The sequence below is a fragment of the Cynara cardunculus genome (genome assembly GCF_001531365.2).
Source record: "Cynara cardunculus var. scolymus isolate 2C chromosome LG 4, CcrdV1, whole genome shotgun sequence".
NCBI classification, from domain to species: Eukaryota; Viridiplantae; Streptophyta; class Magnoliopsida; order Asterales; family Asteraceae; genus Cynara; species Cynara cardunculus.
The window spans coordinates 19,480,664-19,503,380 of NC_037531.1; the positions used below are offsets into that span (position 1 = coordinate 19,480,664).

Genomic DNA, 22,717 nt, shown 5'->3' on the forward strand with positions numbered 1-22,717 from the left:
GGTCCGAACACTGTCTTATACAGTTTTGGTGACTGCATTATGCACATGTGCATACAAGTAATTTGTAAGTAATTTTTTCAGTATGCACAAGTGTGCATAGAAACCCGGAAGCATCTCTAATTACTTGTATGCACATGTGCATATCGTACAGATGAACGGTTATGAGGGTATTCCTTAGTTTTTCATTTTCTGGGGGGTTTTCCCTTGAACCTCACATAGACACACACACACACACACACTCTCTCTCTCTCTCTCTCTATATATATATATATATGATTCTTAGACTTGATGAATGGATGTATTGGGCCTTGTGTTTAGGTAATTGTGCCACATGGAGAACCTGTCACCGTTGATACTTTTTTGGCATGGAGAGAGAGATTTGAAGCAGAATTGGCACTTCAAAGAGCCAAGTGAGTTCCATAAGATAACTGATACTATTATTTTCCAGAATTTCATATTCTCCATCGCCGGTCACTCATCTCATAGTGTTGTCATATCTAACATTTTCTGATTTATGATACAAACACTTGAAAACTTTCTCGTAGAAATGTGGTCTCAATGGATTTCAGTAGAAAGGTGTCTCGAGATGGTTTTTTATCTTGCATATGCAAGTTATAGTACACACAGATTTACTTGGTAATGTCTTCACGGAAATAGTCGCTCTACTCTTTCACGACGTAGAGGTCAGGTCTGCTTACATTTCACCCCCAGGACCCTACTTAGGAGTAGGATTTACTGTGTCGGTTTGATTGATTTACTTGGTAACTGCAGCATTCCATGTCAAAGGGGAGAGTGGCTAATTCTTTCATCAGGTTAGGTTAGTCTTGGATGCTTACTTTCCTTCTCTACTTCCAGGCTGATGCCGGAATCGGCACTTGCAACAACCAAAGAGAAGAAACTCTCTGGCAGACAGTGGTTTGAAAGTGGCAGAGCTTCTTCTGTGGTAAGTTTTCCATTTCTATTTCCTTAGGGCCCGTTTGGTTTGATGGAATATTTATGAGGGATTCGGATTTCGTGGAAGGATTTGGAATGTTGGTGTGTTTGGTTTGTAGGATCAATTCCATTCCTTATAAATAATTTAAAGAACAAATTATAAAAATAATTAAATTACCTTTTCAGTAATTGAATTACAAAATAAGTGTTTTTAACATATTTTAAAACATTATTACAAACAAATCCGGTGAAATCCTGCGACATACCAACTACCCCCATGGAATTTCTAAATCCCGGGATTCCAAATCCAAACAATCCTTCAAACCAAACATGGGATTGGAATGGAATTGAATTCTAAATCCCTCCAAATCTTATCCAATCTTGCAAAACTAAATGGGACCTTGAGGTTTTTACGCATTCATAGGCCCCGTTTGGTTTGCAAAATTGGATTGGATTTGGTATTAAATTCCATTCAAATCCCATGTTAGGTTTGAAGGATTTCCTGGATTTGTAATTCCACGGGGTCCTTGGTATTTCAGGGGATTGTGTAGGATTTATGTGCAATGATGTTTTAAAAACATTATTTTTGTAATAACCAATTAATAAAGCGGCAATTTAATTATTTATAAAAAATGGAATTCAACGCCATTCCAAATCTTACAAACCAAAGATTCCAATTCCAAATCGTTCCACAAAATCCAAATCCCTCAATACCATTCCATCAAACCAAACGTCCCCTTATAGTCTTAAATTTTATTTTGTAGACATTAAACTTATTTTTGATCTTGGTACCAATTCTTGGAATACATTCTGAATGCTTTCTAGATTTTAGATCTAAGTTGGTTCAGTGTGGCTATGTTTTCAAGATTGGCAGAACAAATAATTTGGGAAAAAGGCTCGAGTATGTAACTGGTTGAAGTACAATATCTATAATAAACATGGGACAAGCTACGATGAAATAAATTGCATGTCAAAACACTAGCTTTGAGGTAGATAAAAAGATGCTTACAACTATGACCATGAAAGGTTTAAGGATGCATCTAAACCAGAGGCGAATTCAGAATACTTTCCAAGTGGGGGTACAATATACTCCCTCCATCCCAAAATTAGTGTCCACGTTTCTATTTTAGTCTCTCCTGAAATAAGTGTCAACTTTCATTAAGTGTCTACTTTCCCATTCTACCCTTAATTATGAGAGAGAGAAAATTTATCTCCATGTTATTAAGGGTAATACTGTCATTTAGTTAACTCAAAAGTGTAATATTTGCATATTTCTAAAACCGTGTGCATTTTTTCATTGTGGACATTTATTTTGGGACGCAGGGAGTAATTTGCATAAAATAAATAAAACACAAATTAATTATAAAAGTGTGGTTTCATTAGGAAAGACTTACAAATGGTTTTTTGCAACAGCCAATTAGCCAAGTGGTTTTTTTCTTTCTGCTGCTGGCACCAAAAAAAATAAAAGAAAGCCAAAAGGATTCATATTTGTAACCTGTAATGCCACATGCAATGGCACTATCAGTAGGCTACAACCACTTTTTGTTAACTTAGGGGAGCACACATCAAATTAAAGAGGGTGCGCCTTTTAAGACTGCTAAAAAAGTTTCCACTATGTTGGGACGGTAGAACGGTAGCATGGGCATCCCTCCCTTCTGAAATCCACTCCTGATCTGAACTGTGGGCATGGTTACATATGAGTTGGTCATGTTTTTGTGTGTAATTCAGTTAGTTCAAGAATAGTTGATTCGGATTCAGCAATTCGAATCTTCAACACTCCTTTTGTTTGACTTGGTATTCTTAGCAGAAAGGTGCAGTACCAATCGAGGATGGATCTGATGAAGAAGATGAAGACTTCGATTTTGATGATGAGGAAGACTTTGAAGGTTATTATCGTGCTTTTGTGTCCTCTGTCCCCCCCCCCCTATGCCTGTTCATATATATGATATCCGAGGGTTCTCGAAAAAAAGACACCTGTCTCTTGAAACAGAGATAAGGTATGCGTACATCCTACCCCTTTCAGATCTTACCTTCTGTTGGCATATATACCCTCTGGTGGAGCCAGCACATGCCCAGAGGCATCTTAGGCACACCCTGGAATCACAAACTCATAATATATAGGTAAAGTAGGTTTTTTACAAGACTACACACCTCCACCCTCTTTGTTTATAAATTGTCTTAAGAGCCCACCAATTATTAATACAGTAGAACCTCTGTGATTTACGAGAATGCAAGAACAACCCAATAACCCCATGTTGTGATAAAAAATAAAATTAAAAGATTTTTAAAATTAAAATTGAAATTTAAAAAGATTCAAAAAATATTAAAATTAAAAGGGTAATAATGGAAATGATATCATAAAATCTTTTAACACGATTACACGATCGTGATTATCTAATAAACGGTTAATCATGTGATATGGGTGTGATAATCATGTGATTATCACACAATTATCACATTATCGCTTATATCAACACGATTTGGTGTTATTTGGGTGTGATGTGGTTGTGATAATCATGTGATTATCACACAATTATCACAATGATTCCGTTCGGCTAGGGTTAACTTAGAAAATCGACTACCGATTTGGTGTGATATGAGTGTGATAATCATGTGATATCACTATCATAACAGCGCACTCGATTTGATCATGGTTTCGATCGGTTAGGGTTAGACAATCACACATTTATCACAACGATTACTCATGGTTTCGATAGGTTATGGTTACACTTGATTGATCATGGTTTTGATAAGTTATGGTTACATAATCACACAATTATCACAAGGGGAGAGAAGAGAGTGGAAACGAACGTGCATGAAAAAAAGGGATAATTATGACTAATTAAAATAAAATAAAAATTATAAAAATTACTTAATTACATTACTGCCCTTACTAATTTATTTATATTTAATATAAGTTAATTTATTAATTAAAAAAGTTTGAGGTTATTAGATTGTTCTCACGTTCTCGTAAATCACAGGGGTTCTCGTTTGAACCTCCACCTATGTATATATATATATATATATATATATATATATATATATATATATATATATATATATATTTCTATTGGTATAGTATTTATACATATTAAAATTCTAACGAAGTCTGTTTCAGTTTATATTTGCTGTAACAAATAGCTTTTCTTTTTCTCAAATAAGTGACGGTTTCGAAATTTTCTATTTAATGACAAAGTTCCAAAATTTCTCCATCAATGAAAAGAAGTTTGAAAATTTATATTTAATGTAACATTTGATGACGTGAATGTCAAATCTTTTTCCACTTCATCGTAACTCTTTCCTTAATATTTCTTTAATGGGTATCCACGTCAAGATCATTAGATTACTTGTCAACATGGGTACAAAAAAAAAATATTCAAAACTTTGTTACAACGATTGATCTTTACACTAAATAGGAACCAACCAAAAATTAGTTTCATTTAGATGCATTTTGCCCTCATTTAGAAGGGTGATTTTTCTGGCTCCACCCCTAGATATACCAGGTTTGGTTTGATGGAATATCATCTGGGTCTTCTCGGAAACCGTCTCTCTGTCTCTCTTTGAGACTGCATACGTCATACCCCTCTCAAATATTGCCTCATGATGGCATATATTGGGTTTGTTTGGTTTGATGGAATATAATTTTGGTTTGGTTGCAGATGATGAAGATGACATGCTTGAGCACTATCTAGCAGAGAAATCAGACTCATCTGCTCATTCTTCAGCAAGAGCCACTTAAAAAAAGTAATTTGCTACTTTGTGGTTCAGAAAACAACACATCTTGGCTGCCATAATCTTGATGACTTAGTTTTATCTGTGATACAAAGTTGCCCAATATACTGATCTCGGCTGTAATTTTGGTGCCCAAGAGGTCAAGACTTTTCGAATCAAAATGGAGTTGTCTTACTCCATTAGTGTTTTCTTCTTTTGAACTCTCGACTTCGGCTGCATATGAAAGTTATTGAGCTTGTTTAGCAACCGCGCCTTGCCTCGCATCGCAGATGGTCAAAGGTTTATGCACGTAATTGTAAATAGACAAACCAAAGAGTCATCGGTTCATCGATATCCAAGTTACCGGTAGAGTCTAGCCTTCCAGATGGTCAAGTCCAAAAAGGGTATATAGATTTGTTATTAAAAATATTAGAGTAACCTACAAATTTGGTCCACATGGTTGTCAAAAGTAACACTTTTAGTCCCTAAAGTTTCTAAATTACAAGATGACCATTGTGGTTTAAAAAACGTTCAAATTTGATCCCTTGTTTTAACGACTGTTAAAAAGTTTCGTTAAATGCTGAACATTTTGTACTTTTATCTATTTTTGTCTTTTCAACGAGTAAAAATACAAAAATTGTCTTTTGGAATTTTTTAACACCTGTTAAAGGGAACAACAAAATCTGGACGTTTTCACAAACCATGATGGTTATCTTGTAACTTTAAAACTACAGGGACCAAAAATGTTAATTTTGACAAACCATAAGAACCAAATCTGTAAAATTTGTAGTTTAGTTTAAATATTATATACTTCCCAAGAAGAAAAACTTGCAATACATTCATAAAAAGGTAAGGAACTGGCAAAATGGAAACGCATGAAAAAAGTGCAAAATGCCAAAGCTTTGTTGCCGAACAGTATTCGGTTACTGGTACCCAGATTCAAACCTCACTACTAAACATGAAGAATGTGCATGATTTATGCCGTCTATAAATATTACAGTTTAAAAAAATGCAAAATTTCTCCTGTTATCCAAAGAATAATTTGATTTCTTTCGGTTCGCTGTTCAACTATTCCCGTCCAGCTCGAAATATAATACAGGTCAGGAACTTATTTCCTTTTGGCATTCATCCTCTTAATGATGTAGCAAAGCTATATATATAGAGAGAGAGAAAAGGAGAGATCAAATGCAAACCCTACCCATATTTGTACAAATCACTCATCTATCGATTTCATTGTTTAATCTTATGAAATTGTTTCATATAATACTTTTTTTATGGAGTTGTTTCATATACGGTTATGAAATTTTAATGAAAATTGTTTCACGTATTTCTTTAAAATTAATATAATGAAGATGCTAATATCCATGATTAACACTCTCCACAATAAAAATGATTAATCAACCTTGATTGATTGAATGAGGTTTGTACAAATAACATGGTTTACAAAGTAAACCTCCTCTCTCAATAGATATAATATATGTATATATGTATATATACATATATGAGCAGGTTCAGAACCATAATTACTTTGAAAAACGTGAGAACGAACTATTCATAATGAATAAACATGACTGAATATTATTCATCATGAATAATTGGTTTCTCATGATTCTCAAAATATTTACTATTTTTAAATGAACTTTTCCCTATGTTTACACATGAATATCCTTCCGTTGCCAAACTTATCTCAGGATTTGCATTCTGCAGTTCATTAAGCCAGAAGCCATGGCAGGAGCTTATACCAACATTCACGATCATGCATATGTCGTTTTATCAGAAAGTGTCGGGTCAGGTGAAAGTCGAGTTGACATGAGACGATGTGATCTACACACATCCTTGTTCAGACATACCGCTGGCTATTGTTAGAAATGCAGATATGACCGCGCCATGTACCAAAGCCCTGATAAAGACAAGAATATATAATTAGGGTCTTTGGCCCAACAATTAGGGGTATAAAGCTTGAGTATCGATATACTCGACTCCAAAACTAGCAAGTAGTTGAAAGCTAAACTCGACTCGAACTAATTGCAATTTCTAAACTCGAACTCTAATCAAAGTCGCCCCACACCTTTTTTTGACCGTTAATGTAAAATCACATGGCCGTTTCCATATTCTCTTAAATAGTTAGCATTATCGTTTATATCTATAAAAACTTAAAGCATGCACATCAAAACATCTTACTCAGGACTCTCCTTCTGGTAACCGAAATCGACCGCTGCTTTAAGAGCCCTTTGGTAGGTCTGTTTCATTGCTTCCTGCCATTTGAAAGGAATACGGAATTACAGAGCGTACGACACCACAACTTGGAAAAATATGCGAGGACTAGTAATGCAGGAAATAACAGCTTTTAAATGTATATTGATCGAGGGGAAGGTATAGAGTCCCTTCCTTTTGCGAAACAATCTCAATTGTCCATCTAGTCTAATGAATATCTAATTCCATAAATATTTCAATTATTTCCTAACCTAAAAGGTTGATGATAATAAATGAACTATGATCAACTTCCTTAAATATCCAGATCATAATAAATGAACACTCATCTCTCTCTCTATATATAAATATATAGAGATATATATATAGAGAAAGAGAGATTGGGACCACGTGAGACCAGCTTGTTCTCGTGAGACCTATGAGACCACTTTTTTACACTTGAAACTTCACAGCAAAACGCTGTGAAGGTAACCTTCACAGTGTTTTTGCTGTTAAGGTTCGGGTTTTTTTTTTTTTTTACCTTCACAGCATTTTGCTGTGAAGTTTCAAGTGTAAAAAAGTGGTCTCACGAAAATAGGCTGATCTCACATGAACCCAACCCTATATATATACCGGTTATCAAAATATTTATGGTTCTCCTTTGAACTTTCCTCTATTGATTGATGAGTAGATAAAAGTAATTTGAATGAATTAATAGAAGGGTAAGCCTGGTGTACCAAGCCTATCTTTTCGAGTCCTTCACTATTGCCATTTCGTTCAATGTTGTCAAACTATACTCAATGCCAATGCGTGAAAATGCAGGGAGGCCTTTCCTACCATGGAAGGTAAGGGCCGGTCTGATAGCTCCAAAGTAGATATGTGTATATCCTTGAGCCATGCAGTGTCTGGGGAGGTCTGTTCGAAGGGACAGTGTCACTAAGTGTTCTATGTGGTAGCTGGGAGTTGGTGGGAGTCAAATTTAGAAGTCTGGACAAAGCCTTTTCTAGCTTTGGAGGTCGGAAACAGAAGATCCTGAATGCAGTCTTTTCTTTGCATTTTGCAAAGAGCCTGTTTCAGTGACCCGAAGAAATGATCTTTTGGTTCCTCAACTTGATAAGAAAACACTACGGACATAAAACTAAGGTGGCGAGAAACTAATCACAAGCATTTCTTGATTGTGACGATAATAGAACATAGCATAATCATCATAGAGCAGGGAAAAATGACAATTTTTTTAACTTGTTTTCTTTACTAGTTTTGGATACAGAATGTTCCTTACCTGCAGTTTAGATTCAAAGTCCTCAGGTGCCCAGTTCAGATTGCACTCTTTCAGCTCAAGTTCTCCAGCAACAACCTGCAAATTCATGAACAATATCGTGCAAGAGAGATGAGAGCTTCGATAAACAAAGTGAACTACTCCCTCCGTCCCAAAATAAGTGTCCACAATAAAACAAGACGCACAATTTTAGAGAAGTATAATTATTACACTTTTAATTAACTAAAAAGGGAATAACTAACTTCTCCATCTCATAATTAAGGGTAGAATGGGAAAGTACGCACTTATTTTTTAGAAGTGGATACTTATTTTTGGACAAACTAAAATAGAAATCTGGACACTTATTTTGGGACGGAGGAAGTAAAAAAGATATTGATTTGAGTAAGTAATACCGTCGCAATGTATGACGAAATGTTTGGTACCATAATAGAACGCTGCTCTCGACCAAACTTCAAATTTTCATTTGGTTTTGTATGTTGGTCTTGTTGCCCTAGAGGCCAGGTCTGCGTACATCTTACTCCTTCCCCACCCAACCCACCTCCAGGTGGGACATACTGGGTTCATTTCGTTTATGTTGGTCTTGCTGACATTACCAGAACTTTTCATTTTTGCAATTAACTTCAGATATTCAACCTTAAATAACGTATGGACGTTCCTCTGTATTCCTTCCTTTAGCATGATATGGTTTAAGGTGATTTTCTTGGAGTTGTTGTGTTGTTCGGTGTCATAATATAATAAGCAAACTACATAAGTTGGTTTTTGTTTAAATGAACGATGTTTTTTAATATAAATTAATCGTTAGTAATTTTGTTGTTGCGAAGAGATAGGCATACCCCTCCTGTACCAGCAGCTATAGAAGGAGCAATGAGAACATTAGCCTTCCGCAAAACATTCACTGCTTCAGGGGTACATGGCATGTTCGAACCTGAAAAAAGTACATACAAATATGGCACCAGGATGAGATCAAATATATGTATCTTTGCCGTATCATGACATATGCATTTGGAGTGGACAGCACAGGACTCGACGGGCAAGAGTTGGCTAGGCAGGTGAAAGAATTGTGCTAATGTTTTAGGTTTTAATTTGACATGGGCAGTCTAGTTTTAGCTGTTCGGCGTTTGGTAAGACAGAACTGGTAAACTGATCAATTTACCCCTAATGAGTTCTTCGTGTATTTTATATATTTTGATTAGTTTATTAAATTATAATAAAATAAATTTTTCTTATAACAAAATATATTATTAAAATTTTTGAGTCAAGATGATTAAAATGACACCAAAAATGTATTTTATTAATTTTCAATTTCTATTTTATACCTTTTGTATATTATATTTTTATTACTAATATTTTAATAAATTTCATAAATTAACCAAAATATATTAAACATACATAAAAAATATTCTGAGGATAGTAATGTGAAAGCTTAAAATGGATAAAATACAAGAAATAAAATTTACAAAGTAGAACACCATTTTCATCCCTGTGGTTTGTTAATAATTTAGATTTTCGTCCTAGTGGTTTAGAAATTGCGATTTCATCCCTATGATTTGCAATTTATTGCTATTTTCGTCCTTGAACTAATTCGTACCTTTACGTACAAGGGACCAAAACAGTAAAGAATTGTAAATCATAGGGATAGAAACAACAATAAATTGTAAATCATAAAGACGAAAACAACAATAAATTACAAACCATAGGGATGAAAACCACAATTTCTAAACCATTGGGACGAAAATTGCAATTTTTACCAAACCAAAAAAAGTAATTTACTCTTTAAAGAATGGATAAAATAAAATTGAGGCGTATTTTATGCTTTAGAAAGAGAATTAAGTTTTATTCTAAGGGTATATTGGTAAAATATAGGTTTGTTCCCACCTTGTTCCACGGGATGAGGTGGGATGGGTTGGGAACACACCAGTTCCACTTTGTTCCATCCTGTTCCACCCTATTCATGTCTAGTCTACATAAAAGTCTTGTCAAACGCGAAAATGTGATCCATGTTCTGTCTTATTCAGTGTACCAAACGCATCCTTAATGTCACACCAAACGTAGGATAGCAAGTTTTTGTCCTATTATATCCAGTCCTGCCCCGTGTACCAAACACATAAAGGAGCAAACACAAATGGGAATCATTACCTTCAATAAGTATACGGCATCCCAAATTAACCAAATTAATGGCATCGGAGTGATCGATTTCATTCAATGAAGCACAAGGAAAAGCGACATCACATCTTTCATTCCAAGGCTTTGCTTCCTCATAGTACTTGGAACGGGCGTAAGTCTTTGAATAATCTCTGGAGATGCCATTTCTTGAATAAATGAAGAACGGAGAGGTTAAAGGTAAAAAAATTGGAATATAAAGAAACACAAACCTTAAAGTTCTATGTTGTGATTTGATGTCTCTAAGAAAAGATAGTTTCATGAAATCAAATCCATCCTCATCCACCAAATACCCCTTTGAATCTGTAAATTTTTTTTGGCGATCGATAACAGTTACCATCAATGACATTAGATTTTATAAATAAAAACATCATACAAATGCAAGATATAGTCAAATTCTTATGTTCCATGTGTTAAGTCTGGCAAGGGTAAGCAATTAAAATCATGTCGTACAGAAGTGGTTCCCACATAGTTAGCTAGCCCATTTATGCCATTCAAGTCATTATAGAACATTTCTCGTGTACTCAAGCCGGGAAGTCTTCAAGGAAACAACCGCTATACTGTAACACCCCAAAACCAAGCAACAAGCTGGCCCAATAACTTTAAATCCAACTTAAAATCTCGAATTCAACTTAAAGCCATGGTGGAAGTTATTGGTAGCCCAAAATTTTAGGCTTGTAAGGAGCTCACAAATCCCATTTTCTATCATCATGGACGAGTTGTTACTTCTACTCTTTGGGGTAGAGGTCAGCTCTACGTACATCCCACCCTTAGGTGGGATATACTGGGCTCCTTTGGTTTGGTTAACAAAATGTACAAGGGGGTGAAAGGCCCCGGATATGGGTCCAAACCCATCATCACATACTACCATGCATAAGGCCATTATGTCATTTCTTTAGTTATGGTAATCTATACAAGCATGATTAGGAGAATAGATTAGTCATGCTTGATCTGATATTTGATTAAGGTTATATTGAGCATCAAAGGAGAGACGGTTACATCTCGAAAGCATACCAAAATTTTGTTTACATTCATGCTTTTCTTTTAATTTCGGTAAAATCTTGTTGGGTTCTATCGGGAGGGTTGTGGTGGCTTCAAGGGATTGTATGTGAAATTAAAAGGAGAAGAAATAAGAATTTGTGTTGTTGGTGGCAATCAAGAACCACAATGATTGAAGAGATGGACCAAAATGAGAACATAAAGGAGGAAAAGAAACAAGAAAAAGGGCATTGTTGCCCCTCTTATTTGAATTGCCATGGACATTTTTGTCTTTTCACCGGTAAATATAAGGCAATGCTTGTCAATTTAAGGGTTCCAAGAAAATTAATGCTACTCACCCATATACAACCACACTTCTAAAATTTGTGGTACTCCAGAAAGTGCATCTCAAAGGGAAGTTCTGATGATCACTATAACCTAGCATGAATTGGTGCAAACCCACTAGCAACATAATATTGAGTTGAGCAAAATCTTATTCAATCATGGAGTTGTCTTTGTACCTGACACCGTGATAGGAAGAGCACCATATGCGATGAGCTTCTCTAAGACATGCATAGCGATTTTTCCAGACCCACTAATCACGCATCTGGATGAACAAAATGAACAAATTACCAAACAGTTTGATGCAAAGAAAAAACTTTTTTTCATGTCCAAACCCTAGACAGCACAACCGCCCCAATATTAGTTCCGTATACCGCAGGGACGGACCCACTATGGTGCATATGATGGCGCAGGCCACCACTTCGTTCCTCCATCGTAGTGTGAAAATTTGTAGGGTCGTGAAGGATGCCACCATATCATTTTATTGGGTGCAATCGTATATTCCTTGAAACTAAAATAATAACACAAGTTTCTATTGGTAGAGTTGCTTTCCACGGTCTTTGCTCCCCTTTCAGGCCTGGTTTCGAGTTTCGTTTGTATTATTTTCTTAGTTTTTAGCTTTTATTTTCAGGATTATTATGTTTCTGAAATTTTTGGGGATAAAAAAGTCAAACACAGGACCTCACATACAAAAATCAAGGAACTAACCAATAGACAAATGATAATTTTGTAGAAAAAATAATATAACTTCTTTTTTTATAGTCAAATGGTGCCACCACTTGAAAAAAATTCTAGGTCTGCCTCGGGTATACCGACTCTACATCAACAAGGTACTGACATCATTTTTATCGACAGATTTATCTGTAAGCTAACACCCAGCTTCAGCATCAGCTCTTTTAAGAAACGGTTATGCATATACAATTATACAAAACCCACCTAGAACTATAAAATATCTCTCTCAATTTACATCAGAAGTTCTCATTTATCAATTGCATTAGAAAAAACTATTGACAGAATGCTACAAGAAAGAAATGTATGAAGTGTCAAACCTTAGTCCTTTGAGTTCTTTATTCATGTCTGCGAGTATAAGTTGTGCAAAGAAAACCTATAAAAAACAATAATTCTTGATAAGGTGACACATTCCGTAAATACTTTTACTCCAAAGCTCCTCTACAAAAATACACACAGATGCACATTGAGAGAGAGAGAGGGGTAAAGTTACCAATCCATAGCCAGTAGCTTCAGTTCGCAGGCTAGAACCCGACCAATTAAGCCTTGGCCCGGTAAAACTTCCCTGCATATAGGTGGTATCAAATCATAAATAACAATCAAACGAATGTCACTTGCTGATAGATATACTCCCTCTGCCACATGTTAAGTGCAGCATTATACTTTTCAGATCCAAAACATCAAGTGTTCAGATTTCTAATCATATACGTCAGATCACAAGAAAATGGGGTGAAGATGTTTGAACTTGAATATTTTATGAAACTTCAAGTTGTCAAATTTGAGTAAAAGCAGACCAACATGTATAACCCCAACTCTACCATTATATCTGAGACAACAAGGTCGTTTAAGTTCCCAAATTCTCCAAAAGGGAAAATATTGCAATTAATACGACACAGCGGGTAGCAGAAATGTTGCACTTACTGTGGGTGCAGGGAGTATCATTAATCAATCATGCAAACTTGATTATTAAAAAAAGATAAATCACGGACTAACAACACATGACACACAAGACATTGTGTAAACTGATATGCCAATCTAAAAAGAAATACGGTTGCATAAAAATTTCCATCTATCGATTTAACCATACAACTCCTGTTTTTAGATTGGCAGCTGTGACTAAAAAAATTGCATAGATATGTGAATGGCATCAATTTGTAAAAGGAGCCTACAAGTGTAGCAAATGACAGCCTCACCTGAGAATGACCAGCCAGGCGTCTATATTGTCCATAGAGAAAACCCATTTCACGTGTGCCAACACCCATCTCCTCTGAAGGAAGATCCTAATAGTTAAATCGGAAGGACAAAACAAAGGGATTACAAATTTGAATATAGATGAACTGAGATGAAAGAAGGATCTGAACAAGAAATTTCGTTTTGAATACTTTGTCAGGGCCCAGATAACGATACAGCTCATCCATATAACTCTGGCAGAATTGCATAATCTACAAGCACAATTCACAAACAGAATCATAACCAAATTTTTGGGAACAACATATAACTCAATTCATTGATATGAAGACAATACCTCATTGTCACTTTTCCCTTTTGGGTCAAAATCGCTCCCACCAGAAGCCCCTCCAAGTCTATATGGAGATAATGCAGTCTTTAAGGTCTGTGTGGTGAAATGTAAAGAAATAAATTGTCAAATGGTCAAAACATGACCTTTCCCGTATTTTGACACGACATAAGACAAATTCCCCTGATAAATGTGGAAGACTCGGAAAATCAAACACTAGATATAAGTTAGGTCAATAAAAACAAAAATCTTATTTATCTTCAGTCCAAGTGTTTACATTCTTGACATGCTTAAGAACACAATCATGATTGCAATAAATGCAACTACTTAGGAAGCAGATTTACAACTCAATTTGCAACCCTAAACAGAACTCTTGATGAACTTCTCATTCATACCAGCATGGACACCAAACAAGTAACAGAAAGGTTGTTCATATCACAATATAATAGACTGCATGGTACCTGCTGAAAACCAAGAAATTTGGTGATGCTCAAGTTCATGGATGGGTTGAAACGAAGGCCTCCCCTACATGGGCCCAGGGTCTGATTAAAATGAACCCTAAACCCTCGATTGACATGCATTTCACCCCTATCATCAGTCCAAGGAACTCGGAAAATAATCATACGCTCAGGCTCTAACAGGCGCTCCATCGTGTTGACATAACTACAACATCGTAAAATTCCGTTCTTTTAGAGCTAATACCAAATTTCAGTAATAATAAATTTTTTGCTTCAAATGACATAATGCTGATTAATACAACAATCCTTGAGAGAACTCACCCAGAGTTTTTTGAGATAACTCTTTCTAAAGCATGAACAACTTCTTGCACATATTGTATAAATTCAGCCTCATGAGGATCCCTTTTAAGTAAAGCTTCTACAATTGATCCAGCTGTTTTAGACATGAGAGCTGTTTCAAGATTTAAACCATCAATACACCGGCTAAAACAAATGATTCAAGAAGAGAGATGTAGAAAGTAGGAACATAAATAATGACATTAAGAAATCGTCGAATTAAGTCATCCATCCGAACCAGAAATGAAAAAATCTACAGAAACCATCAACTGTTTTTGTTTCCACTGGCTTACTGGCAAAAATTTAGGCATAAAACAGATGAGATCATATTTATGTCCTATTGTGTTACTGCATGGCCATATAATTTGTGAACAAGTTCAGTTGCTAAATAAAATTTAGTTCTCACCTGTTACAGTTTCTGAAGTATCTTCAAAGGGACCAAGTATTTTCAAAACTATCCAGTTTTGGTGTCCATTCAGAGATCAAGTATTTTAAAGTGCTGGAACATTCAATGTAATATGTGTAAATTGACTTTTTGTTCATTCCATCACATGAGAAAAGAAATGTTGCATACTAGCGAAAGTAATTAAGCTAGATGCTAGTGTATCTGGTATCTGTTTTGATAAATAGAGTGACATCTTGAGATTATTTGAAGCATTTTGTTTACAGCAAAAAATCCTGTTAGATTCATTGATATAAGAGTACAAATTCCAGGTGTATGGCATATAAAATTGAAAATCATAGGTAGAAAAGTAATATAGCACCACACTGCATTAGGATTTTCACTTGACAGACTCCTATGACAAAGTACAAGAGTACAAAGATAATGGATGTGGGGACATGCACCACAGCACAATGCTATCTGGTCCTGGATTCTCGAGTTAGGTATTTGCTTGATTTCATCATAGAATTACCTAATAGAACACCAATGTTTGAACAATTGCTAAAATAGATAAGCACATACCTTTTACAAATATGGGCTTGTCAGCAACGATCTTATCTTTGGATGCCATTTGGAGACGAAGAGCTTCTTTGTGAAGCAAACTGTTGTTATGTTCTTCCAATGCACTCATTTGCATATTTCTACTACCTTCATTGCCATAAGGGTTTCTTCTATGTTTCCTACCATACTCTCTGCAAATCGAGCAAAATATCCTTGCTGTCCCTTCCTTCACATCAACATATGCCCACTTGTATGTGTCGGCCCACTCCTCTCTCCATCTTTTTACCACCTTCTTTTTTCTTTTAGCCGGCTGTGACTTCAACAATTCGTTATCATCACTGACAAGTTGGGAAACCATGACCATACTTTTGCTCTCATCATGATCCTCAGCTGAAGATTCCTGCAGTGGAATGCCAATAAGAGGAGTTTGACTTTGACCATATGAAGGATCATCAACCCCATGTCCTATTTCCAAATCAATTTCTTCCCCAAGTTCCCTGACCACCATGTGATGTCTTTGCTGAATCAAACTCATGTCATCCATTGTAGAATTCATCCCTAACCCAACAATTGGAAGCAACGCTCAGCATGACAATTTTAGCCACACGTGCGGCCTTTTCCTCTATCCCACAGGTGCAAACGAAAATTTTATCCAGCTAAACGAAGAGAAGAAGCATGTGATCAGTAACAAAGCTGAACAAACTCGCACTCCACACACATTTGATTCAAGAAACTTGGACATTATCATTTTTGACCCAATGGAACCAAGTTATACAGATGGGGGAAAGATGACAACCCTACTTCTTTTGTATATTTGATTTAATATATTTCATCACAGTTTGGGTTGGACCCTAGCTTGATATGATTCTCATTCTTTTCAAAAATTCCATGATCCCTTCCCGAACCAAACATGAATCTTATTCTTGAAAATGGTCAAGCATACTATAATTTGTTCCATTCGGCCTCACAACAAAGAGATTCTATCTCCATATACAGATCAGTGACACAGACACACACACCAAAAAGCTATCGACACAAAGTGAATTATTCTTTTATAAAACAAAAAAGGAACAGTATATCATCGTATAACAAAAAAAACCCTAATTGGAGCTTGCTTAAAATTGATCAACCATAACACAGTTCTTATATCAATTTCCAGGTAAATCTTACTCAACTTAAGCAATTTTCTTACAATCAAACAAACTAAAACCCTAAACAAAATTAATTGATCAAAGATAACGCAAGTCCAGATGAATCAAATAGAATCTGTGAACTTACAGAACTGTCTTTTGACTTGTTGAGTCTTGTCGCCGCCAAAAGCTAGAGATATATGAAAAATGTTGGAGAACAACTCTTCAATTACGACAATCAATTGCGTAGTGTACCATGATCATACTCGTTTTGGGTTTCCATCAAACAGACTGGATCAAATTGAACTGTATGCATATATATATGTAGTGAGAAGGAGAAATTGAACGCAAAATTATGCAATTGAAAGGTCTTTGATCTTGATCGAGATAGAGGTTTAGTTGGAGCAAAGCTGGAAGAAGAGGAGGAGGAGGAAACAATTGAAAGGGATGGTGAAGATGAAGAAGAGTTTGTATTGTGTTTTTGATTAATCAAAGGCGCGTGAACACCACTCGCGGTGATAGTGGAGTGGGTTCGGTTTAGGTCAGGTGAGTAGCAAACTTTTTCTAAGAGAAAGTTACGTTTTTAGTCCCTATGGTTTGTTAAAAGTTACGATTTCTGTTATTTCAAATCCGTAATTTCTTTCCTTGACCATCCGGCATCCGTCAGATAAAAAGGAACGAACGGATCTTTGACTATTACGAAAAACACCATTGGATTTCAAAGTATGGAATTTAATGGCTATAAGCTAACTGTTGTCAAAGGTTAGCCGCATCCGACATTGCTCCATCAGGCTTTTCGCCTATGATTCTCGTCTAATTCGTGGCCTATTAGAAGTAGAAGGCGCTCTGGTGGGATCCGTGCATTATAGATTACGTTTTTAGTCCCTGTGGTTACGGTTTATCGTCCCTATGAATTATAAATTACGGTCTTTCATTTCTATGCTTTATAATCAATTGCTATTTCAGTCTTTATTATTAACTAGTCTTTATTATTAACTAGAATGGTGCTCGCATAATATAGTGAGAAATATATATATATATCAAATTTATCGTATCATTTTATTATTTATCTATGTCGATATAATACGGTTTTTAGTGATTTTGAGAAAGCGAAAATATTTTTATTTTTGAATAAAATATAAATTTATATTTATCATAAAAATATGAGAACAAATATATCGATATTAGTATCAAATTTACTATTTAAAGCTTTAATTCAATAGTTTATTCATAAAATACAAATCGGCCACAAACATGGATTGCTTAGTGAATAAGGCATACATGGTTGTTAAGCTCATTAAGTGATTACCAAACATTACTTTCAGTTCAACAAAAGTAAGATAACAGCTAGCAAAACAACATTCCCCAACTTTAAGCCGCAAAATTCTCGATATATTTAGGGTTTTAGTAACAACAATTGATAAATAAATATATTACATTCATATTTGAATAAAACCATATTCATTCATTTTGTCAGTTCACATGACCTGGTAAGCATTTACCCGGATAAGCTTTTATAACAGGTTTCTGCAATCAAGAACAAACAAACAAACCAAGGAAGACTTGTTAACCTTTCTAACAATCTATTTTGTTTTTTGTTGGATAACACTACACTTCACATGATTGAGTAATTACGAGCGAAACATGTCAAGTAATTACATACATATACATACATACATACATACATACATATATATATATATATATATAGACACACAATTGACATAAGAATCACATCAACAGAACGTTGGTAAAGCCCTTCATGTGTATTGTGCATTCGAGCTCTCGAGTTTCTTACTTAGAGCATCAGAGTAAGAGCTCATGAAAGTTGTTTGCTCATCTTCGTGATCATCAGACACCTCTCGAGTATCTCTTATCTTCAGAATCATCTGTATTCAAATGATGTTACCTCAAACCATGGTATAAGATGGACTGCAAAAGCAATTTTAATCACATAATGCAACTCCTGCCTAGATATCAATCTAAACAAGATAATAACAATAAAAAAAATGTGCAAGTAGCATGCCAAAAAATTCTTTTTGGTCATCTAAACAACCAGATAGCTTAGGTTTTCGAAGACTAAGAAATGGTACAACTTTCTTCATATGCCCATATCTCATGTTACTGTGATTTATCACTGCTGATAGTTGCATCAGGAGCTGCTGTCATCTAAAAGTTAGAATGATCAGAAAACAGGGAGTATCTACTAACAACAACAAACCCTAATCATGTCACATTAGTTTATGTCTTGTCTTATTATACAATATCTGGATACGAAACACACCCTAACTACATCTTTGTTTTATAATCAATAAGAGGCAAATAAGAGATTGGTCTACCTCTTACCAAATAAGAAAACAATAAGACATAAGTGTCTCTAAAAAATTGAAAAGAATGCACTTTGTTTATATATACTTCTTGCAGATGTAGGCATACAATTAGCATAGACAGTAGTAACGTTGTATCAAGACCATGGTTAGTGTTTTACAAATTGCATGAACTTCATTTTCGAGGAGGACATGAATCATGAAGCGATCCAAAACAATTACACAACATAAACATAAACATGAACAGCAACATACAACAGTTCCTTTTAGCTTCAGATTTGGTACAAGCAAATGGTATGCCCTTGGACAACCCCTACACCCAAAATCATCAACTTAAAAAGTATGTACAAGAAAGAATAAGGATTGTTGAAGCTACAAAGTCATATCTCCATAGTTTGCAATAGATATATAAAGAATCAAATTAAGTGATCAAGGAACATATATACGTGAAGCATTGGAACAGAGTAATTAAAACCACAAAAGAAGCATATAGAAAACAACCTTGTCATGCTTATCCGACCGATTAGAACTTATCAAATAAACATATAATAGATGTCCCCTAAATGGAAACATTATTATAAATAACTGTAATAACATGACAACAAATAACCTCATGAAGCTATAAGTTAGGGACACATGTTTTTTGAATTTTGTAAGAACTTTACCTCCGTAGATAAGATTGATATGAAATGTGGAAACAAGATATTGGAAACAAGAGAATAATCAAATAAATAAGTTTATATAATGATTTGTACAATACAATTAATTATCAATAGTTATAAGACTTACAAGGCACACTTGGTTTCAGATCAGAGGTCAAGTCCATTTTCAGCAATTGCTCTTGAATCAATGACCAGATCTTCACCCTGTAAAACAACACAATCTTATCAGAATTTTCTTACAAATACTTAGCATAGTATAAAATAAAACAAATTTCATCATAAAAATTACAGTTACATTAATAATAATGAACTGCAACACCCGGTTGGTTTTTTGTAACTTATGATGCCTCGCATCGAATCACAGCAATGCACTTTTAAGACCCGTAAAAATATCCCACTATGCCAGGGCGATAAAGTGGAAGTTAAACTACTGTCCAGATGCAGTGCTAGTTTGTACCGTACAAGCTAATGATGCATCCAGGATGGCTCAAAATCTTGATGAGAGTTTGTTATATTGATGACAATAACAGCAGTTGTACCACTGTAGGAGAAATCTATATGTTCCATAAGCTTGATCTCCTTGTCCATGACTTTGAAGGCACTAAAACAGGCATCTTTCCAATTTCCAAATATGGAAATCCTTGGAGTCAAACTCATCATCATGCTCAATTACCGCTTTGCCCTTGATTATGGTGGAATTTCTTTGGTTGACAATCAATGATGGCAACCTGTTTCTCATTATTTGACCATTCCTTCCATGCCCATCAAAAACCCCACCAAACGCACCAATTCCATAATCCTTCATCAAAAAATAACATTAAATTAGAGAATAAAACTGAAAATTGAGAGATACCCATTTCATATAATGAAAATCCAACATGGAAATTCTTTTTGGTTAGGGTCTAGGCTAGTCTTCAATCTAACATTTTTTGCATGATGTCCTTTTTCATATGCTTCCATGTCTGTTCAAGTGAGTTGATTTGGTTAAAATTTGATAAGAATGCTAGAGTTGATGTTGTATGGCAGCAGATGAATAAGGGAATTTCCAGAGAGAAGCTGAATTCCATTATTAAAAGTCTACCTCAAATTTAAAAGCCTTCTTCAAAACCATCTTCTTCTGTGAGTGTTCCTATACATTATTTGTATTGAAACATCTCAACTTAACATATTCACTTATTCAACTTTATTAGAGTTTACCTGTCCAACCCATACCAAGTTTAAAGCCAGATGATAGAAGAGACAGTGTTGGTGAAGAGGCTTTAAAGGTTGCAGCTGTTGTCAAGGAAGCAGCATCTATGGCTGCTGTTTCAGGAATCTATGGCTTTAAAGAGACAGTGTCATACTCTTCTGTATTCCTTTCTTCATCTTGACTGAAATCTATATCACATCATTTCACTTCAGAGATGCGCTTTGCTCATTAATTTGTACACATTTTTTCTTAATTCCTCCAAGGCCACTGGAGATTTTCCGTGTTGTGGTAAGAAAATATTACACCATTTACAAAAAAAATTGGCTACTAAATTATTCTAGAAGAGTATTGGTCACTATATTTGGGCAGATTATTTTCTCTAGCTCTTTTCTGTTCTCTATCAGTACACTCGAGACCATTGCTAACTAAATTATCATTTGCCTCTCTTCTACTTCTTTCACTTAAAACAACCATTTATCTTTGTTATTTATGTTTCTAATAGCAAAAGATAAAAGATTGATGAGGATGGTAAGCTTAGAATAAGAGCAGGCTAGTCATAGGTAGACAGTAGGTAAGTAGTTAGGGCTTTAGGAGTAGAGGTAGTTAGGGCTAGGGGCCGTTTAGGAGTAGGAAGAAGGGTAGGGGAGGTTTAGAAGTAGGTACCCGAGGTCCTACTCCTACTCCTACTCCTAAACCGCCCCTAACCCTAACCTTCCTCCTACCCTCTAACCTACTCCATAAACCTAGACCCCTAACCTAACCTCCTACCCTCTAACCAACCCACACACCACTCCCACACCCCCTTTCCTCCTACCCTTTTATCCATTCCCCTCCTACCTAACTACGAGTAGTAGTTAGGTCGAGGGGGGAGAAATAATCATTTATCAGTTTCTCTTCTCTCGATCTTGGAACCAAACTGGAAATTAAAAACTCAAAGATCAAAACCAGATTTTTTTAATATTTTATATTACATAACAATGTACATAATTTAGAAATAAAGAATTTGATCAATTGAAGGTAATTATGTTCAAATTCTCAACTTGATCAATTTATGTTGAAATTCTCCACATAAAAAGATTTGTTCAACTTGATCAATTTATGTTCAAAACCCAAAAAAAACATAATCCCTGAAACTAAAATTCTTAAATTAAAACTTTGAGATTAAGTTTTGATAATAAGCCTTAACATTTTTTTAATATAAAAAAAAAGCTTATATCAAGATGAAAAAAATATTTAAGAAAAATATTGCATCTATTATATCAAGATGAAAAAAATATTACATAAATTAATATTGTATATAAATTGTTTATATTAAAAATATAATATACTCTCTAAGACTTTAATTTTAAGAAAATGTAAATATTAAACACTGAAAAATATTGAGGTCACAAATGTATACTTGAAATATTAGATTTTGTATGAAAAAACAGAAACGTGAATAATTTTGTTAATTAATGAAATTTAAAAATATAAATCATTTGTATAATTCATATTTAACAAATACCAAAAATATTTCATTAAATAAATTGTGTTTAAAGGATGAAAACAAGGACCCAGAACTATTAGTGTTTTTAATATGAAAGTAATTAAGAATGGAGTTTCCTATTTATCATAAAGATATAAAGAAACCTCAAACATGAATTAGCAATAAAACAAATTCAAGAAACTTAAAAGTAACCTTAAACATGAATTAGCAATAGAACAAACTCAAGAAAGCTTGAAAGTAATTAAGAATGGAGTTCCCTATTTATCATAAAGATATAAGGAAACCTTAAACATGAATTAGAAATAGAACAAATTCAAGAAAGCTTGAAAGTAATTAAGAATGGAGTTTCCT

The 22,717-nt window shown here is 34.8% G+C and overlaps 2 protein-coding genes and 1 long non-coding RNA gene across 6 annotated transcripts in view; 1 reads left to right on the forward strand and 2 right to left on the reverse strand.

Moving 5' to 3' along the window:
- Nucleotides 1-4,909, forward strand: part of LOC112511150 (RWD domain-containing protein 1) — a 10,837-nt gene extending 5,928 nt beyond the window's left edge. For 2 of the 4 annotated variants that reach the window (XM_025116626.1, XM_025116624.1), the window contains exons 8-11: nucleotides 319-410; nucleotides 856-943; nucleotides 2,738-2,819; nucleotides 4,593-4,909. In XM_025116626.1, coding sequence (XP_024972394.1) covers nucleotides 319-410; nucleotides 856-943; nucleotides 2,738-2,819; nucleotides 4,593-4,672 — 342 coding nt within the window. In that variant the 3' untranslated portion in view covers nucleotides 4,673-4,909. The remainder of the gene's footprint in view (nucleotides 1-318; nucleotides 411-855; nucleotides 944-2,737; nucleotides 2,820-4,592) is intronic. The other 2 variants (XM_025116628.1, XM_025116627.1) reach the window with 1 other exon arrangement.
- A 1,210-nt stretch (nucleotides 4,910-6,119) lies between these two features.
- On the reverse strand, nucleotides 6,120-17,127 carry LOC112511578 (NADP-specific glutamate dehydrogenase-like). Its single transcript, XM_025117256.1, has 16 exons — nucleotides 16,851-17,127; nucleotides 15,594-16,228; nucleotides 14,615-14,744; nucleotides 14,297-14,498; nucleotides 13,845-13,931; nucleotides 13,702-13,761; nucleotides 13,513-13,599; nucleotides 12,813-12,884; nucleotides 12,640-12,695; nucleotides 11,770-11,855; nucleotides 10,483-10,573; nucleotides 10,247-10,404; nucleotides 8,944-9,035; nucleotides 8,114-8,188; nucleotides 6,826-6,899; nucleotides 6,120-6,544 (listed from the first exon to the last, which is right to left on the reverse strand). Exons 2-16 carry the CDS (start codon nucleotides 16,126-16,128, stop codon nucleotides 6,469-6,471), a joined length of 1,881 nt encoding a protein of 626 aa, XP_024973024.1. The 5' UTR covers nucleotides 16,129-16,228; nucleotides 16,851-17,127; the 3' UTR covers nucleotides 6,120-6,468.
- A 1,189-nt stretch (nucleotides 17,128-18,316) lies between these two features.
- Nucleotides 18,317-20,485, reverse strand: LOC112511826. Its single transcript, XR_003069128.1, has 3 exons — nucleotides 20,154-20,485; nucleotides 19,819-19,895; nucleotides 18,317-18,591 (listed from the first exon to the last, which is right to left on the reverse strand). It is a non-coding gene; the product is annotated as an uncharacterized LOC112511826 (long non-coding RNA).
- Nucleotides 20,486-22,717: the final 2,232 nt, after the last annotated feature.